The sequence below is a fragment of the Syngnathoides biaculeatus genome, chromosome 10 (assembly GCF_019802595.1).
Source record: "Syngnathoides biaculeatus isolate LvHL_M chromosome 10, ASM1980259v1, whole genome shotgun sequence".
Taxonomy (NCBI): Eukaryota; Metazoa; Chordata; class Actinopteri; order Syngnathiformes; family Syngnathidae; genus Syngnathoides; species Syngnathoides biaculeatus.
Window position 1 is genome coordinate 12790487 of NC_084649.1, and position 17101 is coordinate 12807587.

General features: G+C 40.8%; 1 protein-coding gene and 5 non-coding genes across 8 annotated transcripts; all 6 read right to left on the minus strand.

The window, feature by feature from the left end:
* Positions 1 to 1656: 1656 nt before the first annotated feature.
* Positions 1657 to 16150, minus strand: LOC133508057 (E3 ubiquitin-protein ligase MARCHF9-like). Of its 3 annotated transcripts, none has more exons than XM_061833760.1 (5): positions 15997 to 16150; positions 15648 to 15907; positions 6277 to 6432; positions 2654 to 2846; positions 1658 to 2203 (listed from the first exon to the last, which is right to left on the minus strand). In XM_061833760.1, the coding sequence occupies exons 2-5, from the start codon at positions 15852 to 15854 to the stop codon at positions 1905 to 1907; spliced, it is 855 nt and encodes a 284-aa protein (XP_061689744.1). In that variant the 5' UTR covers positions 15855 to 15907; positions 15997 to 16150; the 3' UTR covers positions 1658 to 1904. The 3 variants fall into 3 exon arrangements, with proteins under 3 accessions (XP_061689745.1, XP_061689744.1, XP_061689746.1); XM_061833762.1 differs by having other exon boundaries at positions 2066 to 2203; positions 2814 to 2846; XM_061833761.1 differs by lacking the exon at positions 15997 to 16150 and having other exon boundaries at positions 1657 to 2203; positions 15648 to 15990.
* Positions 10586 to 10667, minus strand: trnas-gcu (transfer RNA serine (anticodon GCU)). The gene has a single exon. It is a non-coding gene; the product is annotated as a tRNA-Ser (tRNA).
* Positions 11584 to 11665, minus strand: trnas-gcu (transfer RNA serine (anticodon GCU)). Its single transcript has one exon. It is a non-coding gene; the product is annotated as a tRNA-Ser (tRNA).
* On the minus strand, positions 12417 to 12498 carry trnas-gcu (transfer RNA serine (anticodon GCU)). Its single transcript has one exon. It is a non-coding gene; the product is annotated as a tRNA-Ser (tRNA).
* On the minus strand, positions 12608 to 12689 carry trnas-gcu (transfer RNA serine (anticodon GCU)). The gene has a single exon. It is a non-coding gene; the product is annotated as a tRNA-Ser (tRNA).
* trnas-gcu (transfer RNA serine (anticodon GCU)) lies at positions 13335 to 13416 on the minus strand. Its single transcript has one exon. It is a non-coding gene; the product is annotated as a tRNA-Ser (tRNA).
* Positions 16151 to 17101: the final 951 nt, after the last annotated feature.

The window sequence follows — 17101 nt, forward strand, 5'->3', positions numbered from 1 at the left end:
TGGTTGGCCACCATCTTGGTACTCCCAACACGTGCAGAGGACATGGCTTACAGCAGTGATTGCCAATCTTTATAGAGCCAAAGCACATATTTTACAATTGAAAAATCTCACGGCACACCAACAGAAGTAAATGTCCCCAAAAATGAATCAATTAATTACTATATGTACTTCATGTCATCTAATAGAAGAGGATTTTTTTTTGTTCTGTCTGTGCCTTATCGGCATAAATTTAAAGATACATTAAATCTTGGAATAATTTTTTTTTTTAGGGATTACATAAAATTGGATAACTTCCCATGGCTCACCTGAAGAGCGCTCACGGCACACTAAGGTACCCCAACACACTGTTTGGGAATCAAAAGTTTGGCATGTAGAATTAAAACTGGTCGTGTGAGTTTGACATTTTTCCAGTTCTGGTAACATGAAGGATTTTTAATTCGACTTGGTAAGCAATAAAACGCTAAGTGCAAAGGAAAGATAACACCGTGACTACCAAGAAACCTTGCATATGACCTACGGCCCGATTGCCGTGAAATGTTAACTTTTTCCAAAATACGCCGTGAAGCACTATCATCATAACATAGCAAAAAACTAAGCATTTTTTGTCATAAAAACATTCGATTTTAAGTCAGAGATATTTTTGGAAATAAGTACTCGCAATGGGAAAATACACACTAAACACATTGTTCATTATCTCAGCGAGGTCTTATTTCAGACAGAACATTTTTCCTCACATTTGAAAATCAAATTCAATTTGTAGTTTTGCATTATGAAATTCATCAAATATTTTTACACAAAATGTGTTCTCTTGCTTATCCACTGAGGAAGTTTGGGAAAATATTTACATTGCTTTTTCACGAAAAACTGTCAGCCTATAAAGGCGAAGCAGAGAGAACAATGAACAACAACCGTGGACGAAACTTTGTTCAAGTGAACCCTTTCGAGACAAACTTTTAATTGTCAAAGTAAATCTTTATAAGATACCTGTGGAATGTTTTCTCACAGGCACGAAACTGGCGATTAACGCAATTAATCGCTGTCGCTGCACAGGTCAGCATGGTTGTTTCGGGAGCATCAAGATGGCGGATGGTGACTTGTTTTGGTGGCCAATGAGTCATCCAGTCTGGGTTGGGAGGTGATCTTTATTTCTGTATTCTTAGGTCACTCTTAAGGTCATTTGTGCATTTGCGTTGTTCAGCGGCTATAAAAAAGGGAAAGCAAACCTCATCTGCTATTCAATGCATTATTTCCTCAACTCTTCCACATCCCCAAACCATCGATGGTGGCTTAATTGGCAACTGCAGTTGCTGCGATAGGCTCTAGCACATCTGTATCCCAGTAAATATAATCACTACAGGAACTGTGAGGGTAAAGAACCTGGTTGTCTCCTTATTAGTGCATATTCTTTTAGGACGTGACAAAATGGCATTTTCACAGTTGGCATTATTTCATATTTTTATAACTGATTAATAACGTGGTTTCCATCCCCTCTGTTGTATTTATGCTTTTTAAAACCTAATGCATTAGCCTTGCAAAGTTCAGTTCAAACGACTCGAGATAACAAAAAACAGCCTAAAGGTATGTCAATTCTTCAGAAAAGAGCTGTACAACAATCCTTAAGTTATTCCTTTAAAAAAAGACAGTCCAACCTTATTTTTACCCAATACTTTTATTCAACAGTCTTGAAAATTATACTTTTTTATCCAGCAGTCTTTTGTCCAACAGTCTTGATTTGTTCATTTTACTTGTGTACGTGGGCTTCGGGACTTTGATTTAACCAATCTATTCACCCTTTGGCCGCAAACAATTTGCCCTTCTGTGTGCAAAAAAAAAAAGAGAAAAAATAGGTTCATGGTGGTGTTTTAGGTACACCGCCAGAGTTCACTTGTTTGCTCTTGACCCTGCTATACGGTGGTCACCCTCATGATGACCTCGTGGTTGGTGGTGAGGTTGGGTCTTAGCCTGTTCACGATGCGCAGAACAGTATTACCAACATAAAGTGTAAGGCAAGACCTCAAACGTCGCCTCGACCCCCGTCCGTTGTCTGTGACCTCTGCGGTGCCGTTTTCACCACCACCACTTTTGCTGTCAGAACTGGTCAAGTCCTTGTTTTTCTCATAATTCAGCACTTTCCACTTCTGGTTCATTGTATGCCAGCGCCTTATGATCCGGTAAACAGCCGGTCCTTGTTGGATTAAAAGTCCTGTGCATAAAGAACAAAGGGTAGGGGTCCAACAAAGAGGGTTAAAAAATGTTTCTTGGTTATGCAGAAAGCTTCTTTCACAGTTGATGAAGTAAAATATCAGCACACATTTGCAGTGAGTTTCCTTTAAAAAAAAAAAACACACACATTTGCTGTTCTATTTTATCAAGGTCAGATTGGTTGAAATGTGCTGTGTGGCAAGCAGCAAGAGCTCATGAAAGTTTGCAGCAGCCTTCTTAATTATAATATAAATGAAAATGATATTGGTTAATTTTAGACCGGAACTCAATGTATTTACACCGAAAGGCGTATATTGAGAGTAACAAATGTGATAACACAAATGTGATAATACTATCAAAGCACAACCTTCATTTTGTTGAAAACATACACGACACCTGATATGTTAACTAGTGAGAAAAATGTTTCAGAAGAAAATCTGTTGTGTCATACCTATACAGACAAAATCCATGAAGATGTACATGCCGTATAATATCTTAAAGATATAATCCTGGTGCTGGAATTCTGCATAGGGGCTGACAAATGACCACATAAGCCAACCAAAACTGGCTGCGAGGAACAGAGTGCCCAGGATGACGGCTGAAATCTGTACCTTTTCAATGAAGTTCAGTGAAATAGATTGCCACTGCAAGACAAGACACACATATTAAAGGATGATTATGTTCCACGCAAGATTCAGCCATCATTAAAACCTGTGATAATAATAAATGGTAGGGTCCACACACTACTGTTTATGTGTGTGAAATGAGTCAATCATACCAAACACATTTGTACATGGTGTTGATTGTCCACAAATATTTCCATCCATCCATCTATTTCCTGAGCTGCTTATCCTCACAAGGGTCACGGGAGGGCTGGAGCCTATCCCAGCCATCTTCAGGCAGGAGACGAGGTACATCCTCATCTGGGTTGCCAGCCAATCACAGGGTACGGGCACATGGAGACAGACAACAGTCGCACTCACAATCACACTTAGGGGCAATTTAAGAGTCTCGAATTAATGCATGTTTTGGGGATGTGGGAAGAAACCGGGGTACCCTAAGAAAGCCCACACATGCACGGGGAGAACATGCAAACCCCACACAGGGGGAGCTTGGGATTTGAACCTCGGTCCTCAGAATTGTGAGGCCAACGCTCTACACCTGCGCCACTGTTCTGCAGTTACGTTAATTACATTTCTATGTTCAATTTGAATTCTCGGAATATTGCTTTGATTTATGGCCGCACTGTTTTGAATCCAGCAGCCTCTTTATAAACATTTAGTTGAAGTGAATTAAAAAAAAAAATACAATGAAGAGCACTTACACTCAATGGCATGGCATTAAAAAGCACAGGAATTCAAGAACACAATCAAGAGCCGGTGCTTTATATGTCTTTGCACATTTTGAATTTGTACAGGAAAATCAAAAGGTATAGATTACAAGTATTCAGATGTCCAATCTGGACTGGTAAACATAATAATCTAATCTGATGCATTACCACGGGGAGTGTCAACTAGATAGTGAAAGCAGTCAGCTGTGTAAATAAGTGTTGACACAAGACAGCAAACACTAAAGCACATCCAGCATTTCGTGTTCATGCAGTAAGTGTCAGCCAAGATTGTTTTTTGGCAACCTTTCTGTGGAGAACACTGCCTTGGAGGAGGTTAGTGATGGAGTTGATGTCTTTCGTCAACCGAGGGGTCACACTTTATTTATGGTATTTGACAACACCGAGAAATAAAACCCCTGATTCATTATACACATCCACTGCGCTGTATTCACATCACTGTCACTGAAGATGTGCAGGATGAAGAGCAACTCGTCACACTCAGCCGTTCTCACACCTCATGTGCAACATTTCATTCATGTTGATGAAATAATTACAAGTATAACTAGCCCATTTTGTTCATTTGGGCCGAAAGAATAAAAGAAAAAAAAAATAATGAAAATGATCGATAAACATTACACAGATAAAACTGTAGAAACACACAAAAAACCCACTTGAGATATGATTGCATAAGTGTGCACACACTCATAACTGAGGATGTAGCTGTTTTTAGAACTGACCAATCACATTCAAATTTGTTAAATGTGAGCCAGTTTGCACCTGCCATTTACAGTACCTTTGATTAAAACCAACCAGGATCAGCTTTTCTAGTAGGCTTTTTTTTTTTTTGCAGAGACCCTACAGTTTTGTGCTCGTACTGACTTATATGTGAGCATGTTCATTATTCCTTCCACCTTGACTGAGGCTCTGGCTATAGCTAAAAATACATAAATAAATAACCTTCTTGCCACCCTATCTCAAAATGCAAACATTAAAATGGAAGTTGTTACATGCCCTAAACAGATTCATCCATTCATCCATCCATTTTCTTCGCTCCTGATTCTCACAAGAGTCCCGGGAGTGCTGGAGCCTATCCCAGGTGTCAAGAGGTAGGAGGCAGGGTATACCCTTAACTGGATGCCAGCCAATCGCAGGGAACAATGAAACAGACAGCCGCCCTCACAATCACACCTATTTAGAGTGTCCAATTAATGTTGAATGTTTTTGGGATGGGCAGCACGGTGGGCCAGCTGGAAAGTGTTTGCCTCACAGTTCTGAGGTCCCGGGTTCAATCCGAGACCTGCCTGTGTGGAGTTTGCATGTTCTCCCTGTGCCTGTGTGAGTTTTCTCCAGGAACTACGGTTTCCTCCCACATCCCAAAAAATGCAACATTAATTGGACACTCTAAATTGCCCCGAGGTGTGATTGGCTGGCAACCAGTTCAGGGTGTACCCCGCCTGCTGTCTGTTGACAGCTGGGATAGCCTCCAGCACTCCCGCGACCCTCATGAGGATAAGCGGCTATGAAAACAGATGGATGGATTCAGTCCTTGGTTTCGCAGTTCTGCAATATTTTCTCCCACAGTTGATGACGGTCTTTAATGTGTTTCATGTTGTAGAGTCTACAACATTATAGGGATATTTGACAAAACCTATCAGTGAGGAATACAAAATAACTTCCATTGAACACAGTAAAGACCTACAATGTAGATGCTCTCTTACAGACCAGAGCTAGAGTCGGAATATATGACTAGAAAAATGCCATAAAAAGCCTACTGGAACACTTAAATTTCATTTGGGGTTAATCAGACATAGTGTGTGCTTGGTGGCATGTACGAATTAGATGAGCAAGTGAGTGGTTGATTCGGAGCACAGCCAGAGCCTCAGTTACAAAAGTGCAGCATGCACATATGTAATTTTCAATTTTGTGGTACATTTTATGCGTACGTCACATTAATGGTGGAATAAATGACAAAAAAAAATGTAGCTTGGTTTCGTTTGTTAAGACAAAAGCATGGTATTTCAACCGGGGTGTGTAGACTTTTTACATCCATTGTACATGCGCTACTATGTAGCTAAATGGTCTTATGGCTTAATTTATATGGAATACGAAAGACCGAAACATCCCGAATTGAAATGTTCAAATTTGATGTGCAAAATGCAGGTAACTCCTGTCTCTTTGTGCAAAACGCAGATAACGTGTCTCTTAATTTAGCTTCATTAGCATTTCCTGGTTTCGTTTTACAATTTGACCGTCAGCATGACAGCCTTGATTTGTCCTTTTTTTGTTTGGTCTGTTTGAATTTCCTGCCCTTTCTCCCTTTAAAACAATGGCCTCCTGTTGTCTCATTAGGCAGGCCTCATTTCTTCTTTGTCCATTTCAATCAGTTTGGCTGCCCTTTATACTCACTCTTGTGTCATCCTTTATCAAGGAATCCTGAGGTTTTATGTTGTTTCTTTTCACAGTTTAAAACAGAGGCCAGATTGTGGAAACTAAGCAAGTGCCCTTAGTTTAAAAGATAATGAAAGCATTTTGACTGTTTTATATGCAACAGTGACCTCTGTTGTAAGGGGCACATCTCATGCTACATCATTGACCAGTATAGCTGCTAAGTTATTTGTTAATCAGTCCTACTGATTTGTAACTGGATTTCACTCACATTTTCAGAAAGATAACCCAAGTGGTATGCGATTGATTTGAGGCACAAAGGGGTGACCAATCCAAAATCATTGGAAACATTATAGTACCTGCAGTGGGTTCTTGGTGCAAACGGAAAAGACCCGGTACTTGAAGCGGCAGAGCTCACAGCGCCAGGAGCCCGTTTCGCCGATCCAGCGGATGAGGCAAGACTGGTGTGAGAAGCGGACAGAGCCATCACAGCGGCAGGGACTCAACAGCTCCCCCTGCAGATCACAAAGAGCACCTACATGAAGTCGGGGATCGGCTACATTTGATACATTCTTGGGTTCCATCCATCCATCCAGCCATCCATCTATCCAGCCATCCATTTTCTCAGCCGCTAATCCTCACAAGGGTCACGGGAGTGCTGGAGCCGATTCCTGCTGTCAACAGCCAGGAGGCAGGATACACCTTGAACTGGTTGCCAGCCAATAACAGGGCACATAGAGACAAACAGCCACACTCACAATCACATCTATGGGCAATTTAGAGTCTCCAATTAATGTTGCATGTTTTTGGGGATGTGGGAGGGAGGAGCATTTTGCATTTTGTGACACTGTCTGAGCAAATCTTTTTCTGACAGAATACGTGAGGAAGAAATGATGTCTTTGTGTGTGTGTGTTTTATTTTTACAAAAAAAGAATGAAACAAAAGACTTGGCAATGAGAGGAAAAGGTACAAGTCTTTTGAGCAATCAGCCCTGACTGAAGCCCAGACAGAAAATCCTTCTTATATCTAAATAAGACAGACGAAGAAAACAACAATTATCTATGTCCACAGCCGCACCAAGTGTTACCCACATATAGCTAATCGTCACAACGTAACATCATCATGATAAAGCATGTGAAGGTTGTTTAACATAACTACGAAGAAATAATATACACAGCATGACCGGGAGAGAGCGAGAAGCCACAACCTAATAAAGCCTGTGAAAGTTGTATACAACTAATAGAATAATTGGCATACATCAAACAATTTTCAACACATGACCTAAACGACGAGTTGTCGTGTGTCAGAATAACACTGCTTATGACCCTGAACACACCATCCGCGCTGTGAAACAAGGTGATGCAATATTATGATGTGGGGATGCTTTTCTTGAGCAGGAAAGGGGAAGATGGTAAGAGTTGATGGGAAGATGGATAGAGCTAAATAAAGGGTAATCTGGAATGAAACAGGATGGAGCCTGAAAAAAGATGATTCAATTTAAAGCAAGACAATGATCCTAAACACACAGCGAGAACTAAGATGGAATGGTTTAGATAAAAAAAATTATTATGTTTGATTGTCCCTGTCAAACTCCAAACCCAAATACCATTTAGCATTTGCAGCGTGACTGGTAAATTCCTGTCCACAAATATTCCCCATCTGAGTCAAGATATACAAAGGCAGAAGAAACAACAAAGCCCAAAAGAGTTGCTGCTCTAATTGCAGCAAAAGGATACTTCACAAAGTTTTAATGCTGGGTGGGTGAATACAAATTCACAGCTTCCTGGTTTTTATTATCTAAAAATGTTGAAAACTACATCTTCTAATTCAATTTACAATTATGCGCTACTTTGTGTTAGTCAATCACATAGTTTAAGCCTGAATGTTAAAATATCATGGTTTGTGGCACCATGCTGCCTCCCACAGATCAGTTTTATAACCACACACAATTTCCTTGTGTGGGTTGAAAGCAGGGTTAGTGTTTCAGTTTAAAAGTGGTTTCAAGAATATCTTAAGTGTTACGAGACACAATAACAACAAATATTGACAAGGATGGGATTCAAACCCATGCCTGGAGAGCACAGGGGATTACCAGTACATTGTGTTATGCGCAACATCTGATGTTTGGTCCCCAAGGGTAGGGGTTTCTAAGGCCTCCTTCCAAGTAGGGTTACGATTTTGGCCGTTCGGTTTTCATGACAGATTTAGTGTTATGAGATGACATAATGATAAATACCAACAAGGATGGGATTGGAACCCATGAATGTATAGCACAACGGATTAGCAGTCCATTGCCTTAACCAATTGCTCGCCGAATATGATTTTAGCTCACCAGTGTGAGGATTTCAGAGTAAATTTTTCGGAGGAGGTTGAAGGCTTCAGATTAAGGTGTGTGTTTCAAAATCAGGTTTTTGGGGGGTTTCAAAGTAGTGTTCGGGTTTCATGAGAAGTTTGTTATTGCAGGAAATAATGTTAAATAGCAACAAGTATAAGGCTCAAACCCACACATGAAGAGGAGAATGGGTTAGCAGTCCATCGCCTTAATCACTAAGTCACCTCATCTGATGGTAAAGCCTAAGGGTTAGGACTTAACAGTAAGGTTTTAAAGCAGGTTTGGTTTTAAAGTCTGGTTTCGGTTTCCAAATTGTTCCAAAATTAGCTTTGTGTAATGAGACTGCATAGCTCCAAAACATAGATGAAGATGGCATTCGAAACCATGCATGCAGAACACAAGTGATTAGCAGTCCATCATCTTAACCACTCAGTCACCTCATCTGATGAAAAGTTGTAAGCGTACAGATTTCAGAGTAAGGTTTTAAAGCAGGTTTAGATTTAAGTCTGGTTTCAGTTTCCAAATCAGGGTAGTCTGAGAACACAGTACAATATTAGATGTCTATGAGGATGGGATTCGAACTCATGCGTGTAGAACACAATTGACTAACAGTCCAGCACCTTAACCACTCGATCACCTCATCTGACAGGAAAGTATAAGGGTTTGGATTTCAGAGTGAGGTTTTCAAGCAGGTTTGGTTTTAAAGTCTGATCGTTCCAAAATCAGCTTTGTGTAATTCCACTGTATAGCTCCAAACCAACGATGAGGATGGGATTCGAAGCCATGAATGTAGAACACAATGGATGAGCAGTCCATCACCTTAACCACTCAGTCACCTCACGTGATGTAAAGGTGTAAGGGTACGGATTTCAGGGTAAGGTTTTAAATCAGGTTTGCTTGAAGTAGGGTTTCAGTTTCCGAATGGTTTCAAAATCAGTTTAGTGTGACGCCACTGCCTAACTAAATACTGATGAGGATGGGATTAAAACACATTCATGCAGAACATAACCACTCGGTCACCTCATCTCATGTAAAGTCATAAGGGTTCAGATTTCAAAGTCAGGTTTTATAGCAGGTTTGGTTTTGAAGCAGGGTTTCAGCCTCAAAATCATGTTAGTGTGACAACACAGTACAACGTTAAGATACAGATGAGGATGGGATTTGAAACCATGCGTGTAAAACCCAATAGATTAGCAGTCCATCACCTTAACCACTCGGTCACCTCATCTGGTGTAACGTCGTAAGGGTTTGGATTTCAGGGTAAGATTTTAAAGCAGGTTTGGTTTTGAAGTCGGGTTTCAGTTTAAAAATCAGGTTAGTGTTACAACACTAGATACCGAGAGGATGGGATTCAAACCCATGCATGTAGAACACAATGGATTAGTAGTCCATCACCTTAACCACTCGGTCACCTAATCTGGTGTAATATCGTAAGCTTTTGGATTTCAGAGTGAGGTTTTAAAGTAGGTTTGGTTTTGAAGCAGGGTTTCAGCTTCAAAATCAGGTTAGCGTGACAACATAGTACAACGTTAAGATACCGATGAGGATGGGATTCGAACCCATGCGTGTAGAACACAATGGATAAGCAGTCCATCACCTTAACGACTCGTCCACCTCATCTGATGGTAAACCATAAGAGTTAGAAATTCAGCGTATTGTTTTAAAGCAGGTTTGGCTTTAATGTCTGTTTTCAGTTTCGAAATGGTTCGAAAATCAGCTTTGTGTAATCAGACTGCATAGCACCAAAACAACAATGAGGATGGGATTCAAACCGATGCATGCAGAACACAATGGATTAGCAGTTCATCACCTTAACAACTCAGTCACCTCATCTTGTGTAAAGTCGTAAGGGTTTGGATTTCAGGGTAAGATTTTAAAGCAGGTTTGGTTTTGAAGTAGGGTTTCAGTTTCAAAATCAGGTTAGTGTGACAACACTAGATACCGAGAGGATGGGATTCAAACCCATGCATGTAGAACACAACGGATTAGCAGGCCATCACCTTAACCACTCAGTCACCGCATCAGATGTAGTCATAAGGGTTTGGATTTCAAAGTGAGGTTTTAAAGCAGGGTTTCAGCCTCAAAATCAGGTTAGTGTGACAACACAGTACAACGTTAGATACCGATGAGTTTGGTACTTGAACCCATGCGTGTAAAACCCAATAGATTAGCAGTCCATCACCTTAACCACTCGGTCACCTCATCTGATGGTAAAGCATAAGGGTTAGAAATTCAGGGTATTGTTTTAAAGCAGGTTTGGCTTTAATGTCTGTTTTCAGTTTCGAAATGGTTCCAAAATCAGCTTTGTGTAATGACACTGCATAGCACCAAAACAACGATGAGGATGGGATTCGAACCCATGCATGCAGAACACAATGGATTAGCAGTCCATCACCTTAACCACTCGGTCACCTCATCTGATGTAAAAGCAGGTTTGTTTGAAGTAGGGTTTCAGTTTCCAAATGGTTTCAGTCTCATGTGACGCCACTGCCGAACTAAATATCGAAGATGGGATTTGAACCTATTCATGCAAAACTTAAGCATTCAGTCACCTCATCTGATGTAAAGTCTTAAGGGTTCGGATTTCAGAGTAAGGTTTTAAAGCAGGTTTGGATTTAAGTCGGGTTTCAGTTTCCAAATGGTTTCAAAATAAGTTTTGTGTGACGCCACCGCCTAACTAAATACCGATGAGGATGGGATTCAAAGGCATTCATGCAGGTTTGGTTTTGAAGTAGGGTTTGAGTTTAAAAATCAGGTTAGTGCGACAACACAGTACAACGTTAGATACCGATGAGGATGGGATTCGAAACCATGCGTGTAGAACACAATGGATTAGCAGTCCATCACCTTAACGACTCGACCACCTCATCTGATGGTAAACCGTAAGGGTTAGAAATTCAGCGTATTGTTTTAAAGCAGGTTTGGCTTTAATGTCTCTTTTCAGTTTCGAAATGGTTCCAAAATCAGCTTTGTGTAATGACACTGCATAGCACCAAAACAACAATGAGGATGGGATTTGAACCCATACATGCAGAACACAATGGATTAGCAGTCCATCACCTTAACCACTCGGTCACCTCATCTGATGTAAAGCAGGTTTGTTTGAAGTAGGGTTTCAGTTTCCAAATGGTTTCAGTCTCATGTGACGCCACTGCCGAACTAAATATCGATGAGGATGGGATTTGAACCTATTCATGCAAAACTTAAGCATTCAGTCACCTCATCTGATGTAAAGTCTTAAGGGTTCGGATTTTAGAGTAAGGTTTTAAAGCGGGTTTGGTTTTGAAGTATGGTTTCAGTTTAAAAATCAGGTTAGTATGACAACACTTGATACCGATGAAGATGGGATTCGAACCCATGCGTGTAGAACACAATGGATTAGCAGTCCATCACCTTAACCACTCGGTCACCTCATCTGGTGTAACATTGTAAGGGTTTGGATTTCAGAGTAAGGTTTTAAACTAGGTTCGGTTTTGAAGTCGGGTTTCAGTTTAAAAATCAGGTTAGTGTTACAACACTAGACACCGATGAGGATGGGATTTGAACTCATGCGTGTAGGACACAATGGATTAGCAGTCCATCACCTTAACCACTCGGTCACCTCATCTGATGTAAAGGTGTAAGGGTACGGATTTCAGAGTAAGGTTTTAAAGCAGGTTTGGATTTAAGTCGGGTTTCAGTTTCCAAATGGTTTCAAAATAAGTTTTGTGTGACGCCACCGCCTAACTAAATACCGATGAGGATGGGATTCAAAGGTATTCATGAAGGTTTGGTTTTGAAGTAGGGTTTGAGTTTAAAAATCAGGTTAGTGTGATAACACAGTACAACGTTAGAACCCGATGAGGATGGGATTCGAAACCATGCGTGTAGAACACAATGGATTAGCAGTCCATCACCTTAACCACTCAGTCACCTCATCTGATGTAAAGTAGGTTTGTTTGAAGTAGGGTTTCAGTTTCCAAATGTTTCAGTTTCATGTGACGCCACTGCTGAACTAAATATCGATGAGGATGGGATTTGAACCTATTCATGCAAAACTTAAGCATTCAGTCACCTCATCTGATGTAAAGTCTTAAGGTTCGGATTTCAGAGTAAGGTTTTAAAGCAGGTTTGGATTTAAGTCGGGTTTCAGTTTAAAAATCAGGTTAGTATGACAACACTTGATACCGATGAGGATGGGATTCGAACCCATGCGTGTAGAACACAATGGATTAGCAGTCCATCACCTTAACCACTCGGTCACCTCATCTGGTGTAACATTGTAAGGGTTTGGATTTCAGAGTAAGGTTTTAAAGCAGGTTCGGTTTTGAAGTCGGGTTTCAGTTTAAAAATCAGGTTAGTGTTACAACACTAGACACCGATGAGGATGGGATTTGAACCCATGCGTGTAGGACACAATGGATTAGCAGTCCATCACCTTAACCACTCGGTCACCTCATCTGATGTAAAAGTGTAAGGGTACGGATTTCAGAGTAAGGTTTTAAAGCAGGTTTGGATTTAAGTCGGGTTTCAGTTTCCAAATGGTTTCAAAATAAGTTTTGTGTGACGCCACCGCCTAACTAAATACCGATGAGGATGGGATTCAAAGGCATTCATGCAGGTTTGGTTTTGAAGTAGGGTTTCAGTTTAAAAATCAGGTTAGTGGGACAACACAGTACAACATTAGATACCAATGAGGATGGGATTCGAACCGATGCATGTAGAACACAATGGATTAGTAGTCCATCACCTTAACCACTCGGTCACCTAATCTGGTGTAATGTCGTAAGATTTTGGATTTCAGAGTGAGGTTTTAAAGTAGGTTTGGTTTTGAAGCAGGGTTTCAGCTTCAAAATCAGGTTAGCGTGACAACATAGTACAACGTTAAGATACCGATGAGGATGGGATTCGAACCCATGCGTGTAGAACACAATGGATAAGCAGTCCATCACCTTAACGACTCGTCCACCTCATCTGATGGTAAACCATAAGAGTTAGAAATTCAGCGTATTGTTTTAAAGCAGGTTTGGCTTTAATGTCTGTTTTCAGTTTCGAAATGGTTCCAAAATCAGCTTTGTGTAATGACACTGCATAGCACCAAAACAACGATGAGGATGGGATTCGAACCCATGCATGCAGAACACAATGGATTAGCAGTCCATCACCTTAACCACTCGGTCACCTCATCTGATGTAAAGTCGTTAGGGTACAGATTTCACAGTAAAGTTTTAAAGCAGGTTTGGATTTAAGTCGGGTTACAGCTTCAAAATCAGGTTTGTGTCACTAACACAGTACAACGTTAGATATCTATGAGGATGGGATTCAAACCCATGCGTGTAGAACTCAATGGATTAGCAGTCCATCACCTTAACCACTCGGGTCACCTCATGGTAAAAATGTATGGGATGGGATTTAATGCAGCTTTGGCTTCGAAGTCGGGTTTCAAAATCCGGTTAGTGTGACAACACTGCATCACTAAATATTGATGAGAATGGGATTCTAAACCATGCATGCAGAACAAAATGCAATAACAGTTCTGCACCTTAACCTCTTGGTCATCTCATTTGATTTAAAGTTGTAAGGGTTTGGATTTCAGAGTAATCTTTTAAAGCAGGTCTGATTTTTGAATTAGGGTTTCAGTTTCCAAATGGTTTCAAAATCAGGCTCTTGTGACAAAAGCACAACGGTAAATAACTAAACATTGATGAGGATGGGATTCAAACCCGTGCAAAGCAAACACAATAGATAGCAGTCTCTCACCTTAACCAATCGTAACCTCATCTGTTGGTGAAGTGTAAGGGTTGAAATTCCAGAGTAAGGTTTTAAAGCAGGTTTGGTTTTGAAGTCGGGTTTCAGTTTCCAAATGCTTTCAAAATCAGGTTCTTTTGACAACAGCACAATGCGAAATAAATATCGATGAGGACGGGATTCGAACACATGCAAGTCGAACACAATAGATAGCAGTCCATCACCTAAACCAATTCTACCCTCATCTGTTGGTGAAGTGTAAGGGTTAAAATTCCAGAGTAAGGTTTTAAATGAGGTTTGATTTTTGAAGTCGGGTTTCAGTTTCCAAATGTAACATAATGTTAAAAAGGATGGGATCGGAAACATTTTGTGAAGCACATAACTGCTCAGCAGTTCAACACCTTTACCACACAGCCACCTCATCTGCCAGCTAGCAGACCAAGGTTGTGACTTCAAAGTTAGGTAGGTATAGAGTTCCAAGTGTGTGAGGGGTGTGTGTGCGTGTGGGGGGGGGGGTGATATGGTATCAAAGTACGGTATGTGTTTCAAAATAGGGTTTGATTTCACAAAGTCGGGTTTTATCAGGTTTCAAGAAAGGTTTTGTGTTACAATATGGGACAAAGCTCACCATCGATTACCATGGGGTCTGAACTCGTGCGGGTTTTCAGCTTCGAGAATAGTGTTACAACAGCATAACACTAAATATTGACAAAGATATGATTCAAACCCATGAAAGGCATCGATCACCGTAACCACTGAGCCAAGTCATGTCAGACTGGATGACATAAGTAAGGACTTAAATTACATAAAAGAACTGTATGTACTCTGTATGTGTGTGGGGTTGGGAGGGGCAGCTCATAATTGTCAATTTTGTGTTCCATTGAAAAGAAAAAACAAAAACATATCCAAAGGGGGGAAAATATCCAGAGAACAGATCGACTGACATCTAATGAGCCCCAGAGATTATATTTATTTTGTTCTTGTCAGTTCTTGTCAGAGTACTTTTGCAACTTTGACGTCTGAGTAGGAGAGTAGGAGGCATGCATGCACCTTTCCAGAAAACCTCCTAGACAAGTGTCATCTAGAACTTTGATCTCTCCAACAGCCTGCACAGCAAAGTTTTTCTGGATGTCGTTGTTGCTTAAAGCCAAAACGAAGAGTCACTTGTTACTGTATCACTGTTTTCTTCTTTTTTTTTTTTTAAGCCCAGGGTGCGACCTCTACCTTGCCAGAGAAGCTCTTGAATTGCTTACCCAATTGTCCAGTCAGGAGCTGCAAATTTGTATTGGCCCTGGTCCTCATGTTTAAATCTAGACTTGTTCAGTTAATCAAATATGATTTACTTCCATGAATTAACTTGAAATTATGTTGTCTGAATGCAACTGGTGGGTGGCAGGTATACAGATCCATCTACTTCTACCATCTATTGTTGAACACATCTTTGAACCAATTGTGAACATTTGCTCATTTCTCTACTAATTTTTCATTGTGCTAACCTTACATGAGACATTTGTGTAGATTATTATTCATTCCCGTTTCGAGGGATAAATTCAAATACGTTCGTCCTCATTTAAGATTTGCTGTGCTGGTGCAGACTGCAGTTTTCAAATGGAATCCGCCAAGTAGGCCGACATAGGATAAACTCAAAAGAAAAAATGCATTGAAGAGTACCTTATCTGAGCCCTGGAAGCAGATCCGGCACTGCGGGTTGCGCAGTCCATTTTCTGAAAGACTTTGCAGGGAGGCAGTGTCCTCCTGCTGCAGGTGCGTAGTTTTCTCGCCCCCGGGCCCCCGGTGAGCTTTCTGCTCCTCCTCCTCCTCTCCCCGACGAGAGCGAGTGTGCGGCGGCCAAGAACATCCTCCGATGACCCCCCTCATGCTGGAGCCTGGAGCTCGGTCTCAGGGTCACGAGAAGCCAATAGGGGAGAAGCCTTTAAGGGTAGCATAGTCTTCTCTTATTATGATTATTTTTTTCCCGGAGATGCGTAAATCTGGTCTAGCCTCTGAGTGTGGATCTTACCATCGATTGCAGAACTGTAACTCACTTTGAAACGACTTCGTTACGACGCCACAAAAGATTCTCTTTCACGGCGTCTGTCCGCGGTACCGTTGCTGTGACGTGGATAGGACGATGGCAATTACGCACAACAGGAACAAAGATGACGAGTGTGCGTCCTTAATTGCGGTGACATATTTGTCGACATAAACGCCATAAAGGACAATAGCCTCTTTTATTTTTTTTTACTGGATAGTCATGCAGACGCAATGGAGACGTTTTTTTTTTTTTTAATTGACTACGGACTACATTTATCATCGACTTTTTTGTTGTTGTTTCTTTTTTTGGTGTGTGTCTGTGATGTGAAAATCATAAAAGTTTTCTACCTCGGTGTGAACTTTAACCTAATGAAAAGAACATTACATTTCAGTGGAAGAGTAAACGAATCCATATGGTTTCTCTCACCAGGCATATAAGTGGACGCTACCCCATTTGATTTCGGTCATCTTTCAGTGCACATCCAAACAAACAAAGCATTCACACTCGTTTACAGCCGTTGGGGGATTTCACTCCACCAATGTGGATGTTTTTGCTGTGTAGGAGAAAACCAGTGTCAGTTCTGTACCTGAACGAATTGAGTGAATAAAAGTTTGAACTCGGGTCTTCAAAAGTGTAAGGCACGGATGTTAACAGTCAACCATATTGGGGGGGGGGGGGGGAATCCATAAAGGAACTGAACTAGTTCATTTTTGTCATGGGTTTCCGAACATTAAAATAGTTTGCATCAAAAAATGAACTTTCCCCAAAACACATGTAATGGGGATATCCATTTAAATTGACTCATTGCGCCATCTGTTGATGGGGTTGGTGATCATTTTTTTTTTTTTTTTTTTTTTTTTTACTCGCTGATTAGTGATTGACCCTCCCAAAAAATCCCGATTGTGTAAAGCCCAACAAAAAGTTAGTCCGAAAATGTTATACCCTTAAAACAGGCAATATTATTGAGGGAAGCGCTACCTCTAACTCAGTGAAACTTTTTTTTTTGCAGCACCCCTTTTGGAGATTAAATTATTTTCAGACGCCCCCTCACCCCAGTGCCCTTAAACCCACCGGTTGCCTACATAAATTG

Bases quoted from the DNA above. Each gene is read 5' to 3' on its own strand.
- LOC133508057 (XM_061833761.1), bottom strand. From the start codon at position 15,854: ATGAGGGGGGTCATCGGAGGATGTTCTTGGCCGCCGCACACTCGCTCT. The intron at 6,433-15,647 runs GTACTCTTCAAT...TGTGATCTGCAG, and splicing joins GCTTCCAGGGCTCAGATAAG to GGGGAGCTGTTGAGTCCCTG. The intron at 2,204-2,653 runs GTATGACACAAC...CTTTATGCACAG, and splicing joins CATGGATTTTGTCTGTATAG to GACTTTTAATCCAACAAGGA.